Below are 18,200 nucleotides of genomic sequence, written 5' to 3' on the forward strand. Positions count from 1 at the left end.
TCGTCAGCTTGTGGGTAGTCTCATCTACTTGACTCATACATGCCCTGATATTTCATTTGCAGTTGGCATGGTTTCCTGCTTCATGCAGGAACCACATGAGCTTCATTGGAAAGCCACCAAACGCATTCTTCATTACATCTAGGGTTCACATCACTATGGGATTCACTATGCAGCAGGCACAGGACTTCGCTTGGTTGGTTACACAGACTCCGATTGGGCTGGCGATCTTGATGATTGTAAGTCTACTTCTGGTTATAGTTTTCACCTTGGTTCGGGCCCCATTTGTTGGTAGAGCAAGAAGCAACATGCTATTGCTCTCTCTTCAACTTCACAAACCACTTTGGGGCCACTTGGAGAATACACCTATAAATTGGAAGAGCATGAACCACCAACTAGATCAGTTGAACCCTCCCAACAAAGGATAACCATTTATGAGTCCAATGTATAACCTTCATACTAAATTTGTCCAGAATACCCTGCCAAGAGTCCTTGGGAGGATTACCAGCAGAGATAGGAATACCCAGGTAAGTCAAGGGAAGAGAACCAACTTGGAATCTCAAGATATGAGCAATCCTCAACTGAATATTTCCAGGTGTGTTGAAGAAGAGAATGGAAGATTTATCTTCATTGATCAACTAGCCAAAAGCAACAAGATAGATATCCAATAATTTACACAAATTTATAGCTATCCTAATCCTAGCCAGTCCCATTAGGGTCGTATCATCCACAAACTGCAAATGGGACTGATGAGGTATTTCATTACCCCAACTCCAACCATGAATAATACCCAGTCCCACATTATACTTAATCAATTTCCCCAGACCCTCAGCCAAAAGAATGAATAAGTGCAAGGAAAGAAGGTCCCCCTGACGAAGACCCTTGGATGCAACAACTCAATATGATCTCCATTAATTAGCATAGAGAAAGAGGTAGATGAAACACGACTCATAACCCATTGGATCGATTCATTAGCAAAACCAAAGGCTCTAAGAATCTTCTGGAGAAAGGACCATCAGACTCTATCATAAGCTTTTGCCATGTCCAGCTTGATAAACATAACTTTTTCCTTAGAAGCTGCCATAGAATGAATGGTCTTAGTAGCAATGACCACTCCATCCAAGATTTGACGGCCCTCCACAAACCCACTCTCCTCTTCAAAAATGACCCCCCCAAGCCAATTCTTCAACCTTTCCACTATCATCTTGGAAATAATCTTATAAATCACATTACAAAGAGAAATAGGGTGGAACTGGCCAAACCGGTCAACCCCATCACACTTGGGGATGAGCGCAATGAAAGTCACATTCAAAGCCCGAATCATCTACTTATTCCTCAAGGACTCTCGAACCATCTCCAATAAGTCTAATTTGATAATATTCCAGAATTCTTGATAGAACTCAATTGAAAACCCATCCGGTCCAAGAGCCTTCCCCTTATTCATGTGAAAAAAAATCTTCTCATGTTCATCCAACAAAAAGGTCCTACAAGCTGCTCATTCATCTCCCTAGTAACTAGAGAAGGAATACAAGCAAGAACCTAATTTTCCTCTTTTGATTCCCCCTAAGAATCCTCACTAAAAAGGGATTGGAAATACTACATAAACTCCCTAGAAATCTCCTAGAAGAATAAACACTACTCACCTCTATCATTAACCAGAACAGGGATGGAATTGCCATGTCTTCTTGCTTTTACTGAATTGAAAAAGAACATCGTATTCTTATCCCCCATTTGAATCCAATCAATACGAGCTCCTTGTTTCTAGTAGATCTCCTCCCTAAGCTCCCACTCCTCTAAATCCTTGACTGTCCTGTCTTCCTCCCTAAGCAAGGCTTCTGACAATCCATTCTCTCTTATCTATCTGGTAATGCCATTCAACTCTAATTGAGAAGTTATCTTAGCATGAAAAATATTAACAAAATACTGACGATTCCACCATTTAAGATGAAACTTAACAAATTGTAACTGCTTGGCAAAAGTGTACATAGCAATGCCGAAGGTTAATCTCCCTTTCTTCCACCACTCTACGACATGAACCTACAAAGAAGAATCTTGCAACCACATAAGCTAGAATTTGAATGAAGGGATGCAAGCGACCTGAGTAGAAGAGGACACCAATTTGATGGGCCAGTAGTCCAAACCTTTTCAATCTAAAATCTCAGAGCATGTGGACCATCCCCCACAAACCCAAAAAATAGAAACCAAAAAGTGATCCAGCCTCTCCACAATCCAATACTCTCCTAATCTCCTATTGTTCCATGTGAATAGACAATTACTAAGCTTGATGTCAACAAGATTCAAGGTTGATATACTATCCTAAAGAAGGAAGGAAGAAGGCTCCAACCGCATAACACCACCCTTCTTCTCACTCAACTCTAAGATGGCATTGAAATCACCCACCATAATCCATGGAAGAAAAAGAAAAAATCCATGCATAAGAGTAATATGAGACCAAAAATTTTACTTACCCTAAAGATCAGTGGGGGCATAAATGTTAGTAAGAAAGATATATCCCCCAGTCTCAAGACTAGAGACAACCCCAGATAAAGATGATCTGGAAGAAACCCACCATATAGGATGAAACCTCAAGGGGTTCCAAAGATAACTCACACCTCTAGAGGAGCCAAATGCCCCAATACATTGACATTTGCCTCTCCCCCATAGCTTTGGTACCAGACCCAACATACTTTTCATAAAAAAATTAGTTTCCTACAAGAAAATGACATCAAGAGAATGACTCCTTCCCAATTCCCGAACAATTTTTTGTCTAGGGCCACTATTCAAACCCCTCACATTCCATGATAGCACAATCATTTCGGGGGATTGGAAAAATGAGAATCTAGAGTCTTTACTGACCCTGACACAAGCAAATTCTCCCCCATCAATTTGATCTTATCCAAGTCCTTCTTTCTACCAACCTTTGAAATCTTCTTCGTTGCACCTTTTTTAACGTCTTTCTGAAGAAGACCCAAATTTAAAGAGATCTTACTACTTTTAACCCCAACAGAGTCCAATTTATGTGTTGTAGGAGAAACATCCCCACCAGCCATCTTCACTTCAAAACTAGAGATGGGTCCCTTCTGAGCCACTACCTGTCGATCCATCTCCATCTATTGACTTCCAACCTCCTATAGACCCTGGGTAGTATCCAAGTTCACATTATTAGGCATCAACCCTACTGCACTATGATCCAAAGGAATCATCCCCGGATTCACCTCCTACTGGCTAAGCTCATCCAAGGCTTCAAATCTGTTAAAGGTATCCTCCTCCTGACTCTCCTGCAAAGACATCTTTTGACCTCAATTCCTATTCTTTGTCTTAACTGGGACAAAACCGTTAGCACCCACAGCCACACCAAACATGGAATCTTTTCCTTTATCTTCCCCATCAAGGTTACGAGACAGCTGCTGAGGTTGATGCTCAACCGATTTAGACCTAGGGCACTTCCGCTGGAAATGACCATACTCATGACATAGACGACACCAGAAAAAGAAAAGTCTCATAATCAAGTTGTTGGACCTAAGAGTAAGAACCTGGACACATATCTATAGCATCTGGCAAAGTCTTACTAAGATCAATTTCAACACAAATGTGAGCAAAAGTCATTACCTTTCTCTCCAAGGTTTGCATTGAAGATCCAATAAGCTTCCCCAGTAATGAAGCTAGCATTCATAACACATCCTCTCGACAACATTCCACCGAAAAACAAGGTGATCAAACCTGCATTGGGACCCAATTCGGGAGCTCCTCCGAAGGGTTAAATCCCACATGCCAAGGTTTGATGAACAACCCCATCTGGTTATAAAAATAAGGGCCTCCCTCAAAGAATCGATTGCGATCATCCATGCAATTAAAAGTGATCATGAAGTAATTATTTGCCAACAACATAACATCCATTTCCCCTTCTGGTGCCTAAGTCCTCTGAGCCCAATTCTCCAAAAACTATAAAGAAACCCTCATCTCCAAAAATTTGCAGTAAAGCGAATGCTTTGAAAAATATTCAACATCCTCGACAATCATCTTAGGCGGACTTACCAATTTGGGCCTCTCTTTGCATCTCTTAAGACAACCGTTAAAATTTGAAACTTGGGATCCATTGGACATACCAGCACCAACAAGCCCTGAGTTCAAATCAATTAGGTTATTATCAAAGGTCTTAATACCTTGATTCAAGGAGTTCGAGCTCAAAGCCGCTCGAAAATCCATGCCAGCAAATGCCCCCAAGGCCTCTTCTCGAGAACTAGACATCACACCCAATAGAAAAACCCACCCCGCAAATGGATATGGGAGATAGAGACTCCACTCCCCAATTACACCTACCACACACTCCTCACAAGCTCCTCCAAAACAAGAGCACGGGCCCAAGCCCACCTCACTCCACATAAACCACACAAAGTTGCTTGCAAAAACAAGCACGAACCACACTTCTTTGCAAACACCCCACCCTCGAGTCGCCTCCTACACCAATCGCACCTGCAAACAACACCACCCCTCCCTGCAAAAACATACACTGCCCTCCCCCTTGCGCACAACCAACACAGTCCACTCACAAGCTAGGGCACGACTCTTGCAACCCTCGCACATGCCATCCTTGTATTTGATCTTAATTCTTAGCCATCTATATACAACAACTAACATTTTGATAAAAACAAATAATTATAAATTAAATTAATTTTTATAATTTTTAATTATTATTTGTAATTTCATAAAAAGATATAAATAACTAAAATAATTTTTTCATTTATGAAAATTAATCATTAAAAGAAAAAGGAAAAGTTGAATTAGAATAAAGGCAATTTGTTTTTTTAATATTATTTTTTTTTGTTTGTGGAAACTTAATAATATATTTATTTTCCTTCTTTTTCTTTTTCTTTTTAAGAAACTTAGATAACAAGATAGAATATCTTAATAATAGAAATAATATTGAAAAAATATTCTTATTAGATTTTTTCCTTTATTAACATTTTTTTTAATTAATGAATATTTAAATATGTATGTTTTTAGTTTTTTATCATAAGAGATATCTTTTTAAAATTTAAAGTAAATTTAAATATGTAGTTGTGATTAATTTTGTAGTCTTGGATCCTTCTCAAATTTAAATCCTTGATTTTACAAAGTGATAGTATGCCTTCTACATAATAAACCTTTATTCCATTTTTAATGAAAATAATATCTCATTACAAAATATAAATATTTCATAATCACTTCTTAACTAATTTATAGGTTAAATAAAATAATTAAACCTTTTTTTTTTTGAAATAAAATCAATTTATAAAATAGAAATATTTCTTTTATCACCCTTTAACTAATTTATTAAATAAAATAAACCTTGATTCTAATTTTCATTACTAGTAACATTATTTTGTAAGTTAAAAAATAGATCTTCATTCCAATTTAAGAAGCAAGAATCCCATTCTAAATAGAATGTTTCCATTATTCTTCTTGATTAATCTATAAGATAGGGTAAATCTTCATTAAGTGACACACAATCACATTTAGAATAGAAATATTATAATATTATTTACTAAAATCATATTATAAAATAGAAACAATTCTAATATTATTTTCTAAAATCTTACTATAAAATAGATAAAATTCTAATATCATTTACAAAAATCTCATTATTAAATAGGAATAGTCCTAATATCATTTTCTAACTTTTCCCTTCAATAAACTGCATTTATGAAAGAAAAATCACTTTATGAAAATAATAACAATGTTTCTATTATTATTTTGACTCCATACTATAAGATATTTAGCCAGAACATGACTAAATCAAATGCCCTCAATATGCCTGCCCTACTTTCAACATCTAATGTTAAATTATTAAAGGTTTGATTCTTCATTATAACACATCTTTAAAGATAGCGACTCATTACCAGTACGTACCCAATTAGCCTTAAGCGAATTTTATTTAATTTCGTTACAACATTAATGTTGCAGATCACAGACTAAAACAGGTATGCCACAACAATGGGTTATTCAGACTGATTGAAAATGAATGGCTTTTTTATTATCTATTTTATTTATGCTGGATTGTTGAACAATTAACTAAGTTGACAGTTGTTCACTCCTAAAGGCTTGAAACCTAATTTATCTACACAATATAAGATAGATTTGCGAGATAATAATGTTACATCAGCATAGGGCTTAATTCCTTGAGAATAGCAGATGCTTCTTATCATATTGGAAATTTAGAAACTGTGACAAACGCAGAAAAGCGTCAATCAAGCCAAATTGGAGGTGCATCAATTGAAGCCCATGTTTTACTCCTTATTTTTCGTAGTTATTTCCAGTGCACTTACGACCCTTCATCATTCCCTCTGTGAGCTGTTTGATGGGCGTCCAGCAGTATAGTCTATAGAATGGCAGATTTTTTCTTAGGGAAAAAAGGGAAACGACCGAAAAAATGGAACGATGCCTAAAAAGCATGGACGCTATAAAATGAAACAAAGAGCACAAAATGAAACACAACATTTGTCATGAAAGCTATGGAGATGTTTGATAAAGCAAAGCCTTATCTGGCAATGACAAGCTTGCAGCTTGGGTATGCAGGGAATTCAATAATTACCAAGATTTCTTTGAATGAGGGAATGAGTAATTTTGTTTTGGCGGTGTACAGAAACATCGTTGCCACAATAGTTTTTGCTCCTTTTGCATTTTTTCTTGAAAGGTATTTAATTATTTGTTTGCATAAACCAATGATTGTACAGTAAAGATTTTTTGTTTGCTTTTAGCTATATTCGATTAATTTACAGCTTGTCCCGACGAGTTGAATTGCAGGAATTTGAGACCCACAATCACGTTTCCCATATTCTGTCAGATTTTTACTCTTGGTTTGTTAGGGTAAATATTTAGGGTTTTATTTCATTTTCTTGCCCTTATTTGTTTTATCATAATTAACAAGGCTTCTAATGGAAGGGTTTTCGATATTGGCAGGCCAGTCACCAATAATTTCTATTATATGGGTTTGAAATTTACTTCTCCGACATTTGGAAGTGCAATGTTTAACCTAGTTCCTGTCACTACTTTTGTGATTGCTGTCATCTTCAGGTAATTATAATAATACTATTGCATAATATTTTATATTATGTATTTGATATCTTAAAATTGGAATATGTTGCATCATGTAGAATTGAGAAGATAAGAATTCGTCAGATGCACAGTCAAGCAAAGTTAGTGGGAACATTAGTGTGCGTGAGTGGAGCAATGCTTATGACCTTTTATAAAGGACCTGTTGTTCCCATGCCATGGCCTTCACATAACCATTTGAAGAATCATGATGACAGTGATAAGGATATGATCAAGGGTTGCCTGTGTTTAATTACATCTAACCTTTCCTGGGCTTCATTGTTTGTTTTTCAGGTAACTAAGTTCTCTACTTATAATTTTAAATCTATACTACAAATATATCATATCTATTCTGATGCTTCTTGGTCTTCCTGAATTCAGTCTTGGGTTGTTAAGAAGTATCCAGCACAACTTTCCCTTGTGACCCTAGTATGCTTGATGGGCTCCTTGCAGTCAATTGCAATCACCTTGCCGGTTGAACGACATCCATCTGCCTGGGAAGTTGGATTTGACATGAAACTTTTCACAGTTGTATATTCTGTAAGTTGAACATTGCAATCTATTTTCTATAAAAAATTTGCTGTAAACATGAATTAATTAAAGGAATGTTATATTTTTTATGATTTAGGGAGTGATAATTACAGGGGTTGCGTATTATCTTCAAGGATTGTGCATGAAGATAAAAGGGCCTGTATTTGCTACTGCATTCTTTCCTTTGGGTATGATAATTACAGCAATCATGGACTCCATTATTCTTCATCAGAGAATATATTTGGGCAGGTGGGCAGGTTTATTATTTTCTGGTATTTTTTTTTTATTTGAATAGCAATATAATAACATAAGATGCAAGTTGGTTTAATGTAATTTAATGAACTGCAGTGTGGTGGGAGCAGTGGTGATAGTAACAGGATTGTATGGTGTTTTGTGGGGCGAGATGAAGGAGATAAAGCTTCCTGCTATAACGAGCTCAGAAGTGTTTCCCACCTGTCATTCTACAACTATGATCATTGATGATGAGCTGACTAAACCGCTAAATATGTGATCATTAGTATCACGATTTGCTAACTATTTTTAGTATAATTTTTTAGAGGTGCATTCTGCATTTTTTTACGCTGCTGTTTCCATAAAACAGTTACTGTTGATTTTAATCAGACCTGCAAAATCATTGAGGGAATGCACCTTTGTAGTATTTTCTATAGGAAATAGAGATGCTTCTTGGGTTGATGAAATGATTAATATATGAATTTAAAAATAAATACACAAATTTAAAAAACAAAAATAACTCATCAAATTCTTTGAGTGTTACAACATTTCTTTTCATTAATCATTGAGAATTCTTTACAAGTATCATGAATGCTACGGTATTCTAATCTTCTTCATTCTTCTTCTTAATGATCCATTCATCTGATGGACAAACCTATTACAAATGCTTATTTTATAGAGGTCTTCAAAGCTACATGAATAATTTAATAGCATACATAAACTATTCCCCACCTTGTTAGTTCCTGCCATGCCAGGCTGGACAGGAACTATTGGGAAGGGCTGGACATTAACTGTTGATTAAACTACACATTAACAGCTAATCAGATTTGAGCTTTTTTCAAGATTTGTTTTTTCTTCTTACTTACATCAATGAAACTGCATATTCTTTAAAAAACAAAATTAATTCAAAGCTTTTTGGTGTTGTGTTATTGACTCTGTTTTAGGTTGCAGAATGTGAGGAAAGGCTTGTGGTATTCGATGCTAGAGATTGCACTTCTTTCCAAGCACTGCTCCACTGGCAGGCTGACATTCTCATTTCACGAGGCATAATTTGTTTTCTTTCCTTTTTCTCCTCCAGGCGTTAAAAGCACTCCCAGCCCAGTCATGCAAACTGTCCAAGTGCCTTGTCTATATTTCCATATTCTTGCATACATGTCAATAAATGGGGTAGAAATGAAAATAAAATTTATCTTGCATTTAATATTTTCATTTAATAGGCTACAGTAATCTTGGCTTCAGCTCAAGAATCTAGTAGTGTAACCCCAAAATTTTAGATCTACATTTTATTATTTTATTGTATTTATTTTATTGGCAATACTTGTAGAGAGACAGAGACAACTAAAGGAGGTGTCTAAAATGGAGAAGAATACATTTGATCAATATTAGAAACTGCCCATTTTTCCTCTGTTTCCATTACTGGAAAAAAGTGCTAGATGCTTGAGTTGCTTTGTGGACTCGACCATTGGTAATAGTTGACTTGTTGTATAGGTGAGGTAAATGAGTTTCTCTTCTCCATCTTATTTTGTAATTTGTAATGCCTGAATTATTGGAAGGGCTTACTTTTTATAGGTTTAGCAGGGGGGTTTTGCGAACCAAATTACTATCGATTGAAATGCCTATATTATGTTGTCATATGCAGCAAAATTTTGGCAATAATGGACATATTAACTTCAAATAACCACTGCAAAAATCAACCATAGAACAAAATGCACTGCTCGAGGCAGCAATGAATAATTTCAGTTGGTTTTGACAAATTTAAGGTAGAAAACATTCCTTTTGCGTGAAATCCTCCATGAAAAGTGTATCTATACAAGTAAGGCAGCCTATAACCTCTTCGTCACCCAAAAAACATGAAATTTTGAACTAGGTTAACAACCTAAAATAATTTCCACAACTTTGGCTGTGTTGGTTAATGGTTTCGACAGGTAGAGCCATTTGGCCTTGGAGATTGAGGGCCCTTAGCTGCAGTCCTGAATTATGTTTGGACATTATAGTTGGAGATGTTGGGTTAAACATGTATGCAAAATGTAGAGGAATAGACAGGGCACATGAACTGTTTGACAAAATGGCTCGAAAAGATGTGTTCTCATGGAATGCAGTGATTTCAGGATATGCACAAAAATGGGTTTATTGAGAATGCTTCAGAAACTTTCAGGCAAATATAATTAGTAGGTATCAAGCCAAATCCCACAACCTTTGCCACCATCCTCCATGCCTATGCCAAAATGGGAGCTTTGGAACAGGGTATGGACATCCGTCAAAGCATAAAAGATCAATTCTTTTTTAGATGTAGTTACAATTTCCCTGGTAGATGTGTATGTGAAATGTGGAAGCTTAGACAATGCACATGAATTGTTTGATAGAATGCCTGAAAGAGATGTAGTCTCAGGGACTGCAGTGATTGTAGGATATGCACATAAAGTATTTGTTGAAAGGGTTTTAGAAACTCTCAAACAAATGCAATCGGTAGGTGTAAGCTAGGCTCGACAACCTTTGCGAGCTTCATCCCTTACCGTTGCAATGGGAGGTTTAGAACAGGGTGGACATCCAATTGTTTATGCTTGAGTAGGTCCTTCCTCTTTGGTTTCTTTAGACAATTAAGTCCTCAACATTGAATTTAGGATTTAGATCATGGTCTGAAGGTAGAACAGGGTATTAAACTAACTCCACTTGCTAACACAATTATGTTTCTCATGTGTAGCCGAAAACACTGATCAACAAAATTCATGGTTATCTAGATATCTCACATCAAATGATATCAGTTGTTCTATCAACAATCAGAAAAGACACTTTCTATTACTTGATAGCAATGATGCATAGCATATAATATCTGTTGAAGGGCTTAGAAAGTTTGAAATAAAGCTATCATTAGGCTATCATCAATCAAAGAGAAAATCAGATCAAAGACATCAATAAGTTTAGGGAAAAATAACAGTCCTATATATGGAGAGAACAACTCTACAAAGAGGAGAGACCTGCAAACGCGAGCAAAGATAGTCATCAAATAAGAATGCAGTCCCTCTTAAATATGCAACAACATCATAACAGAGGTTTGAAATCAATCGTAAGAGATGAAGAACAAAGATTTGAGGCAGAACAGTCTTATGAATCCGTTTGGTTCTCTGATCAAACTGTACGATCCATCCTTAGGGCACCACAATTTTTTTTTTAATCTACGCATAGCATCCATTGCAAACTTGATCAAATGATCATCTTCCATTAATTTCTTCCATTTAATTTAGTAGAGCTGATTCTAATACTCCTCCATTCATCACAAGGGTGGCAACTGAGAGATGCATTATATTTATATACTTATGATCGAATAACTAACCTTTCATATTAGGGTCATCCCTTGACCCAAACTTAAGCCTCAAGGTTTCACTCCTTATGATCTAGGCTACATATCTTCTCAGGAAAAGTCAAAGGCTTCGTAGTATGCATTCAGGAGGAGTTTACTCCCTCTCCTCTTAATGAGATTTTGGACTCTCTCTAAACTTGTCAATTAAGTTACAATATCAACTTAGTTCAATATCAACTTAGTTCCATAATAAATAATAGGTACACATTGCCATCAAGTGTTGGTTCCATATTTAATAGTATCCCATCATTAGTGTTCAAGGTACACATACACACAAGGGTCATACTCATAACACATTTAATATATTTTGTAACTGCCTCATTCACATATACATAAGGTAATAGCTCATATGCATCATAAGCACACAAAAGGGTAAGCTCACATATGCATCTCTTAGACTATAGTGATTTACTCATACATGCATTACAAAGATATCAGGGATTGTCTCATATACATGTATCACAAGGTAAGAGTGTCTGACTCACATACAAGCATCTCGGATAATAGTGACCGGTTCATATTTATGCATCACAAGTTAATAGTGATTGGCTCCTATACATGCAATAATAGATAATAGTGATTGAATCTAGTACAAGCATAACTTATAATAGCAACTGCCTCATATAGACATCACAGAAATAACATGATTGACTCGTCCTCAATGGCTAACTATCTCTTGTCCATAGTGCATCCTAAATAGAGAGGGAATGTCAATGCACTACGCACTACACTGTGGGTCCCATTCTTCTCCCTGGTCATTTGCACCATCAGATTTGGGTAGAGGATTCAGTGCATCCCATACTACACCGTGGGTCCATCCTCAACCCAACGGGGTCAAGTATACCATCAACAACTGGGAGAGGATTCGATGCATCCCATACTATATCGTGGGTCCATCCTTAGTCCCAAGGATTTCCACAAGCAGTGAACCAACCCAGCCCAATGGATTCTGACTTCAATCGCCTATAGGTCACTGACGACAAGTCTGTCCATCTAGGAAGAAGTAGCTTCCAACATATGCCACTTAGTGACCTTAGTGATATTGTCAGCTATCTTCTTCACAATCCCGGGTAACACCTGGCATCGATTACCCCCATTCTAGGTGACTACTAGTGAACCCTCCTTATACAATGGTTAGCTTCGGTTACTGCTACTCGCATGGTAAGGTAACTACCCGTGCAATCGTTACCATATCAAATCCCGGATAGCCCTTAGCAACCCTTCACCTCCGTGAACCTAGTGAGTGTTGTTTGATCCACAATACAATAGTAGCTCTAGCCTCGGCCATTGGCACGGTCCAATGACTCGACCTACTAATTGTTACCGTATCATGTCTAGGGTAGTCTAGGCAACATCACCTCTATGAACCAGGTGATTGCTGAATAATCCCTTGCAGTACCCCAGAAATCGATCATTGGCACGGTCCAATGACTTCCTATCTCTGCATAAATATCCTGGCGGTTCACTCCCAATGGGGGTCATACACATCAAGATTCACAATACTAAACAAATAGATAAGTACAACACAATCAAGTAATTGAGGATAGTATAACTCTAGGGTTTAACTTCACAAACATATGATACAATTATAAAGAACCAACACAAGATAGCATCATCTCATCCGATACCCTTAAGCCATTACCGACCATATGGTCATCAACCTATGTTCACTTCCTTGAACTTTCTATTTGATGGCACATTACATAATATTATGCTTATTTGATTTTCTTAGATCCTTCATAATCTTTTAATGCCTAATCGGCCTCATCAGAAGCCTACTAGAGAGGTAAGGTCAAGACTCAAAACATTAGGAACAACTCTATACCTTAGAGTTATTCCCCCCTAGACCCTACCCCTACAAACTTGAAGTCATAGGGGCATCCTTTGCCCAAGGTCTGCCTACATTCCCACTTCCAAATGCATCAAAGTCACACGTAGTTCTCCATATTAGCTCTCAAAGGTCCTACACACAACTTCTTAATATAGTAGCTCTACCTCATCACTTCTATTCATGTAAGTCGAGATCTCCAATTAGACCTCACCATAATTATTCAAATTATTATCCTTTGGTTACAGTAAGTTCTAGTTAGTAATTTTTCTCATCATATCCTAAAGGTTCATCTCCAAGATAATGAGCTCAAGTTGATTACTTTACAAGAATTCTCATAGTTTGCACAAACCATACATAATCATTAGTTTATGACACCATACTGTATTGTGCATACATTAACATGAAGTTTCCTTATTGAATTCATAAATGCCACATCTAAAATTTATATTGCAAGGCAAAGCCATGTGAGGTTTTATTAGCTAGTACACAAAATAAACAACACCTCATAGGCATTATATTATATGATTAAGCTCCTTCACTACTCTAATTAAGCATGACACTAATACATAGGAAGGTATCATTTGTTGGTGTTATTACATTAGTTTAAATTTAATTAATAAAACTACCGGTGGTTGTGTTTTCAGTTGTGCAGTTATACAATCATTTGTTGTTTTGTATTGCCTATTTAAAGGCACACATTTAGAATGAATATGCATATTTGATAATATATTTTATCCTACAAAATCAAATCAATAATATTTTTCATTTGTGCCATTCTTTGGAATCATGGTTTAGTTTTTTTTGTTCTATGTTGGCTCTACCATTTCAACATGGTATCAAAGCGAAAACTTGTTTCTATGATCTGTGGCTAATGGAGGAATAAGATTGGGGTTGGCTTCTACATTTGCTGTGTTGCAGAGGAGACAAAGTGACTACTGGGCATGACTTAGAAGAACTGTAGATGGCAGTGATATGATTTCAGTGTTTGTAATGGTGAGAGAGGAACAACAAAAGGAAGGTGGAAGTGAAAATAGAGATATGATTCAAGTCCAAACGCCAAACATGTTTCAAGAAAAGAGGTATGAAATGGACTATCTCTTTATAGGGTGACATTACAAATCTTTTGTTATCATTTTGTTTGTCTTTGCGTGATAAAGATTATGGATAAAGTAGTTACAATTCCTAAATTAGAAGGGCATGAATTCCACAATGGAAAATTAAAGTGCAACTGTCATTAATTGAGAAAGATTTGTGGGAGATTGTGGACGGGACTATAACAAAGCCACAAGATGCAGATGCAGCAACAAAGTGGACTACAAAAGATCATAGGGCCACGGCATTGATTGTTCTTGGTTTATCAGATGCATACTTGCATCATATTGATATATCAAAGACGTCAAAAACAATATTGGACGAGCTCAATGTCTTGTTTGGTTCTCAGGCTTCCAGTGCCAAGATGTCTATTAAGCAGAAATTATTCGGGTTAAAGATGAATGGAGGTGATAATTTATTATTCAGCATATAAGCATTTTTCGTTCTCTCCTTAATCAACTTGCAAGTATAAATGCTAATGTCGTTGATGATGATGCCAAGGCAATATTACTTAACAATTTGCCTTCTAGTTTTGACCATATTGTCTTTACTCTAAACAAAATAAATCCTAGCTTGGAAACAATAACCTCTTCTCTAATTGATGAAGGAAATAGAACTAATAAGAACTATCAACTTCCTGAAGAATGTGCTTTGGTTGCTAGGAATAAATCTAATGTTTCCAGTAGAAGAGAATTCAAATGCTTTTATTGTCAGAAAAATGGGCATGTGCAGATGAACTGTTTTCAACGGGCCAAAGATCTAATCAATGGAAAGTTAAAGAAAGATACATCTTTTGTTGCAACAGAAGGTGAGGCCAACTTTTGTGGATTTGCAGTACATAAAAATGACTCATCTGATGGTGACAGTCCATCAGATGATATGGGGGTTGATACAAGATTTCTACTTTAGAGAATAGTGAATATTGATAGGAGGTTGAAGGCAATGGAGGCAGGAGGATCTTTTATCATCTCGAGTTAGCTTCTCGCTCAGAGATGATCATTGCATGAGAAGCAACCTATCTGTGTCCCTGTAAAGCTGGGGCTTGGCAGATTTGTCCCTAAAAAGGGGGCATGATTTATCCTGTGTTCCTGAAGAGAAGAGGGAGCTTGCTAGTGTGATTGTCCCTTCTAGGAGCAAGGGGAGGGACAGGATTGTGCAGGCATAGCGGTAGTGATCAAATTTCCATAGCACTTGAGGAGGCATTAGACACACTCGGAGGAGATGTGGACTAGACTTTCAGAGGAAAGGCGTCTTATGTGCAACACTAGAGGAGGCATTAAACACACTCAAAGGAGATGTGGAATTTTAGAGGAAATGTGTCTCATTGTGCAGGGGAGGTGGGAACTTTTGTTCTTGTGTAGATAGTTCCAGGTTTTGCGATAAGGAGATCCACTGATGCAGTTAGTTCGGTGTTTCTTGGGCAAGTGAGAAGGATTGGTGAAGGTGCTTCATCAAAGTCACTCGAGGGTTGGATTAAAACCCTTGTAACTTCCACTCTTGTTCACATTAATGTAATAAGGGGGGGAATGTTGGTGTTATTACATTAGTTTAAATTTAATTAATAAAACTATGGGCAGTTGTGTTTTTAGTTGTGCAGTTACACAACCATTTGTTGGTTTGTATTGCCTATTTAAAGGCACACAATTATTATGAATATGAGTATCTGATAATATATTTTATCCTACAAAATCAAATCAAATCAATAATATTTTTCATTTGTGCCATTCTCTGCAATCATTGTTTAGTTTTTTCTGTTCTATGTTGGCTCTACCATTTCAACATCATTTACAGCATAGCACCCTTCCAACGCAAATCATTCCCAAGCATTTATGATGAGGGTGAGGTCATCAAGTTTGTATCGATGTTATTATCATGATATGGTACATACACTTCTATAATTTCCACATGATAGATTATCAACGTCGATGAGTATGAAATTCAAACTTGATTAAAGTTATACAATGGTACATACCTATTTATTCCGATGTTTATTAATTGCACAACTTGAGAAGTTTACTGATCACACACATCATGCAATCATAGGAGTATGCCACTATTTAGAGCTTCCCCACAAAGGATTAAATACTACATTATTAATGACAACATATACATGATAATTATTGTATCACCTTAAGTAAAGGATAATAAGGTGGAGTCTTATGTAAATATTAATACCACTTCTTATCTATTCTAGTTATCAAGTAAGATTCGAGTTCACTATCATCCATCTCTTACAACCATTGACTAACATTTTCAGAGTATAAACATATATAATAACATGTAACATCATGATCAACATAACATAGTTTGAACATATTCAGTCATGAGACCTAAGTAATCTAGATCTGATTTTAATGCAATAATTACACAAGCTTCAGTGACTCTTATGAATAAGTCTTACTATATAAAATGGATCAATGATTTTATTATCATGTTTGTACGATGTCCAGGGACTATATGGCTAGATTAATGTTATCCTTGTTCCTCAAATTCTTTTACCTAATCTATTCAAGATGATCCTTCTATAGGAGACCTTTTATCAACTCACACCATCTACAAGAAATTCATTAATACCCTAATTCAAGATATAATAATAACAATAATTATTGCCATATAGAGTAGTAAAGTATGGTCAAGAATTTGGGTTCCATTTACCTCCCACTATAACTATCTTACTTGCCACAATATTGGCCCAATAATATTTATGGTGTAACAGCTTATCATAATAACCTACATGGTATAGTCAACATTAAAACAATTCCTCAAAGATATGTTCTTAGCTCATGGATAACATAGTGACATCATGCTCATTTACTTTTATCTAGGTCCTTGATAGAGATGAGACATGGAGCATAACTCCTAATAGAGTTTATCAAACTTCCTTAATTGTGGATTACCCTATTGCAAGATACTATGCAAATCAAAACATGCTAAAATCATATACAAGTAACAAGGTATATGGTTTTGTCATATTTAATTATATTAAAACTATATTTTATACATCCAACACTCATTAAGAGAATGATACCTTATCATATTACATGTATCAAGGATATGGATAAATAATCTTATGCATTCTTGTGAAATATTGCAAATTTCTTTTGTAGAATATACGAAAGATTTAGAATCCATCCATCCCATCATTAACAGTAAATACTTCCAATGATTATCGAATCAAAGATTCTCGTAATCCTTATTTCAAGTTATGTATTAGGTTTTAAAACAATCCTAATTGCAATAAAAATTCACACTGAAATTACTCTTGATAACAAGCGCCAAGATAAACCATACTAAAACCAAACCCAATGAGCCAATTCCTTAATAGAATCATGGCAACTAAAATAAATTTTGAAAAAGTATTTCAACACATACAAGGCCTACGTAATGCACGATCTATTTTGACAAAATGCTTTCAGAATATGAGGTGTGTCTTCTATTGAATATAAGTGATGCCTTATGGAATTTATATGACAACATGCACCTATGTCTAAATCATCCTCGATTATCTTCCAGCTATGGAATTCAAGACATCAGAACCAGACATTATTTTAGGAAAGAGATGTAGAGGAAGGGATACTTAGCTCTAAACGATGATACCAATATGTCTGACGTAAGTGCTGAAATTTGTTCTCTCGCCTCTATTTGGGGATAGCCGCGGTTTATATATCAAGAACTTCGCCCAAAATGAACATGAATTTCCTTCCAACCTCGTCTCTAAGCACTCTCATGCCCTCCACTAGTCTTTCTCCACATTCCGCACTAAATCGCATCCCTTAGATAGAGGAAATCGACCCTAAAAAGGCAACAAACTTCCACATTGCATCCTCCTTCCATCACTCTCCTCTGGGTACTCCCGGATGTGATGATTCTCCTTGAACGGATGGATGTATGTGCCCTCTTTATGTGCTTTTACCTTCCCTCTCAACGATGGGTCTCTTCAATTTTTACGCTTCTGCAGCGATTGCAGGATACGCACGTAATGGATTTGTTGAAGTGGCTTCAAACTTTCTAACCAATGCAATTAGTGGAGATAGCGCCCCCTTTCATAGCAAGATAATGTGGATTGATGAAAAAGCTTCAGAGTCTTGC

The 18,200-nt window shown here is 36.3% G+C and overlaps 1 protein-coding gene across 2 annotated transcripts; it reads left to right on the top strand.

Moving 5' to 3' along the window:
* Window positions 1-5,809: 5,809 nt before the first annotated feature.
* On the top strand, window positions 5,810-8,331 carry LOC131027678 (WAT1-related protein At5g07050). 2 transcript variants are annotated; one of them, XM_057957760.2, is made up of 7 exons: window positions 5,810-6,670; window positions 6,781-6,843; window positions 6,937-7,050; window positions 7,131-7,362; window positions 7,450-7,608; window positions 7,697-7,848; window positions 7,948-8,331. In XM_057957760.2, exons 1-7 carry the CDS (start codon window positions 6,480-6,482, stop codon window positions 8,108-8,110), a joined length of 1,074 nt encoding a protein of 357 aa, XP_057813743.2. In that variant the 5' UTR covers window positions 5,810-6,479; the 3' UTR covers window positions 8,111-8,331. The 2 variants fall into 2 exon arrangements, with proteins under 2 accessions (XP_057813743.2, XP_057813744.2); XM_057957761.2 differs by lacking the exon at window positions 6,781-6,843 and having other exon boundaries at window positions 5,811-6,670.
* The last annotated feature ends 9,869 nt before the right edge of the window (window positions 8,332-18,200 follow it).

This window comes from Cryptomeria japonica, chromosome 8 (assembly GCF_030272615.1).
Source record: "Cryptomeria japonica chromosome 8, Sugi_1.0, whole genome shotgun sequence".
NCBI classification, from domain to species: domain Eukaryota; kingdom Viridiplantae; phylum Streptophyta; class Pinopsida; order Cupressales; family Cupressaceae; genus Cryptomeria; species Cryptomeria japonica.